General features: G+C 31.1%; 1 protein-coding gene across 1 annotated transcript; it reads left to right on the top strand.

Annotated features, from left to right (window-relative positions):
* Positions 1-408: 408 nt before the first annotated feature.
* On the top strand, positions 409-3,366 carry LOC136783645 (uncharacterized). Its single transcript, XM_066743893.1, has 6 exons — positions 409-624; positions 2,211-2,430; positions 2,578-2,653; positions 2,741-2,950; positions 3,039-3,197; positions 3,311-3,366. The coding sequence occupies exons 2-6, from the start codon at positions 2,425-2,427 to the stop codon at positions 3,364-3,366; spliced, it is 507 nt and encodes a 168-aa protein (XP_066599990.1). The 5' UTR covers positions 409-624; positions 2,211-2,424.
* The last annotated feature ends 362 nt before the right edge of the window (positions 3,367-3,728 follow it).

The raw sequence follows: 3,728 nt of genomic DNA, 5'->3' as shown, positions 1-3,728 counted from the left end.
CAAATTTAACAATAAAATAATTTAGCTATTGTCCCAACATTTACACAATTAATTACAGGTTATCAGATATGAATGTATTTGAAAATGTTTGGAGAATTATTGTTATATATTAAAAACTAAAAGAAGATAGTGCTAGTGCAATGGAGGCGTATAAATATCACACAAGATGTAGCAGATCTATCAGACATGTGGAAATCCTGTTCACTCTGTCTCACATTAATTAATAAAAATCATTGCAAACCAACATTTATGCCCTGCAGATTAAACAAGGTTATAATTTTGTCAATAGTTTAATGAGTATACGGATACTATGAAAATATGTAATTACTATGTACATATAGTTTTAAATAAGAAAGAAAAATATTATTTTAATTAAAATAGCTTTAATTTATAATAAAAATAGAAACATTACCATACATAATTACTAATTTATAATAAAACATCTTGTATACAGCAATCGCTTATACATTCATTATTATAATGTTACGTTAAAAATATTGAAATAACTGACCAAACAGAAATTATAAATTAGTGCTTTCTTATTCATTGATACATAAGTATTTCTCTTCTGTAAACAAAACTCATCAGAAACAGGAATTAATCTGCAACAAAAATAACCACAAAGTATATTTCCTTACAAATTTACGATAAATTTAACGTTTTGTTATTAATTGCAACTCATCTAATATAATTTTTCTTCCAGGTTATTTACATAATCCTTCCTTTCTTTCCGTTATTTCTTCTTTAATTTCTTCTTTAAAATTATTTTTCTGTTTATGTAAGAAAATACATATTGTTAGAGCTAGAGCTGAGCCATTTGACAGCTACAGACAAACCCTTAAATAATCCTGCACTCCTTTCATTCTTAGGGCGCGTTCATATAGGAACTGCGAGCAGCGATGAGAGCGACAATGCATACACCTCCATATAAAGAAATGTTATAATTTTCTTTGTTTCGCTTTTATCGTTTCTCTCATCGTTGCTCGCAGCCCTACATGAACGCACCCTTACTTCACCTCACTGTCATAAAGCCGTGTGTACACGTTCCGAGAAATGTGTCCAAGTTCTAGTTCCGAGAAATATACAACCAATTGCATTGTTACTTTTCCGTTAGAGCCTTGCACTGATTCGCTAAACAGTTATCGGAACTAGAACTCGGACACATTTCTCGGATCGTGTACACACGGCTTAAGACTATTGGGTAAAACTATATTTATAAAGTACGTAAAATATCTTTATCAATTAAATATAATTTATATTAATTTAATTTCCATACAAAAAAAAAGATAATTAATAAATTCGATTGATTTAAAAAGTAAAAAAAAAGCTGACTTAAGCGAGACTTGAACACAATTCAAAATTTACGTGTACAGCGTAGCAAACTCTACGTTAGCCACCAGACCACTGACTACTCGTTAGACTCTTGTCGACTTTAATAAAATATGTCGAATATATACTAATGAGTCTATATATTGTTATAAATAATATTAATAAAATCTTCTAATAGAATAAAAATAATATCACATTTAACTTACTTCTAAATTCGAAAGCCTCCGCTTTAAAAATAATTATAAAATTATTTACTTTCTGACGAAGTCCACAATTTTTATCCACAGAGTGAGAGAGAGAAAGAAAATTATTATCAATCCTATTAGAAAAATAAACATCTTTAAATATTAAATTTACTTTTTCTAAAATCAATTAATTTACTTACTTTATAATAAACGCTGTGGGTATTCATATAAATAACTAATATACACATACACAATTTTATTATTTATATATATTAATAGTAAGACAATAGATGCTAAATTAGCTAGCTGTCAACCAATTTTGGTCAGTTTAAATTTCAAGGTACATTAAAGTAAACACATTGGGTCATCATAAGTTTATTCTTAAATTAGAGTAATTAGACAAAGTTATGATCTTAAGGCATATTCCACTTAAGGCCCAAAACGCTCTTAATGTAATAGTTCATGTAACACGTATTATATATTGTGAGCGTTATCGGCCTTAAGTGAAATAAGCTATTAAAATTATAAAAAAATTTAATTTGTATTCTACATAGTTTAAACATGTAAGTATTAAAATAGAAGTCTAATCCATACGACCATATTAATATGCTCAGGAGATAACAGAAGGGCCAAATACCGACATTACCATAATTAATTTATTCCATATCTATGTCTACATGACCTACATTATGACAGAAAATTCTAATTTGATTGATGGATCTATTAATAAAGCATTCTGATTGGCTGAGATCTGGAAGTTCATGAAATGACAGGATAATGCTTAAGGACTAAACACCACCATATCAATAATTAATTACTTTGTATTACGTCTATATACGAATTATTGTTAGACATATTCGTAATTAGCCAATTTTCGAGCCTTTTCAAAGAAAACCGTCGCCGGATTAACATGGAAGTAAGTAAATTTTTTCTTAACTCTTTTGAAAGAGAATTAGTATAATATTAATTCTTTTTTAAGTTAAAAATAGAACGACAAACTGACTTTTAATATATCAAATTGAAAATAAATATTCATTAACAATTTATTTGTAATTTTTTACAGAATATTCAAGGAACCAGTGCCGCAAGCAGCCGAGGGGCGCCAAGGCCACCTGTCTCGGCAGGAGAGCCGAACCAAAGTATGATATATTATTATTTAAATTATTAGAAGTTTGTTTCTTATTAATAATATTAATAATTTGATCAAATTTTTCTGTTTAATTCAGATCCTGCACGGGGACCGTCTTCCTCGCGGGGAGGGGTACCTCAAACCCCTCCACCGCAATCCCAGGCCCGCGGCCACTTAGGGCTACAAAGGCCAGGAAATCATCCTCCCCCGGTTAATAATAATCCACCAGTTGATGAAATGGAGGTGCCGGGGGAGGATGAGCTTTTGGAGGATCCTGTGGAGGAGGCTCCTCCACAGCCATATAGAAGTAAGTTTTTTTTCTGTCCATTATTCATAACTAAAACCATTTCATTGCAGAGACTAAATTATAATATTTATTTTGTTTTTTTTTTCAGAAACCCGGCGGAACTACCGAGCCGGCAATGCCGTCCAGCGGAGGCGGGAAGCCTTTAGCTTCCAACGTATGGTGGTTGGGCTAGGCTTCCACGCCTCCAGGCTGCTGGACGGCTTACAAAGGAGCCGTGATAGAAGGGCTCGCGGACGAGGTGGTAGAGGTGGGAGAAGGGGAAGGGGGAGAGGCGGCCCCATGTAAATATTTTTATTAAATAAAATTTAAATTTACTTATATTTCATTAATTTATTTATATATCCTTTCCATTTTTCCTAGTTTTCCTTTGTGGTAGCTTAACTCAATTAAAATTAAAATTAACCTACACCTGTTAGGAAAAATACATGTTAGTAATATAATTTAAAAATTAATATAAAGAACACAAAACTATTTTAATTGAAATTAGTTATTATAAAGCATAATTCACCCTGCCATTATTAATCGTAATCTGTTGATGCTGAACTAAATAGTTTACGCCAGGTGATATATCAATACACAGATAAGTACGTAACAATACCCAGACTTTGTATTTAAGCATTCATATGTATCAATAAATGACAAATTCAAATGATGAAAGAAGATCTAGTTAAACTACAACCTTCTAATCTCATTAAAATTAGTCACCAAATGTTTCTGTATGTTAAATACTTTATCTAAGTACCTTTACGTAAACATGCACCAGTCTATCTTCTATTGC

This window comes from Prorops nasuta, unplaced genomic scaffold (assembly GCF_024137725.1).
Source record: "Prorops nasuta isolate Cenicafe-Biocafe unplaced genomic scaffold, Cenicafe_Pnas_1.2 PNAS00034, whole genome shotgun sequence".
Taxonomy (NCBI): domain Eukaryota; kingdom Metazoa; phylum Arthropoda; class Insecta; order Hymenoptera; family Bethylidae; genus Prorops; species Prorops nasuta.
This window is presented reverse-complemented; position numbering and strand designations above follow the sequence as displayed.

What these genes read in the sequence shown, in the direction of transcription:
- LOC136783645 (XM_066743893.1), top strand. An exon ending in TCCTCCACAGCCATATAGAA is followed by an intron (nt 2,951 to 3,038) that starts GTAAGTTTTTTT and finishes TTTTTTTTTCAG; the next exon opens with AAACCCGGCGGAACTACCGA. An exon ending in TCGCGGACGAGGTGGTAGAG is followed by an intron (nt 3,198 to 3,310) that starts GTGGGAGAAGGG and finishes CATTTTTCCTAG; the next exon opens with TTTTCCTTTGTGGTAGCTTA.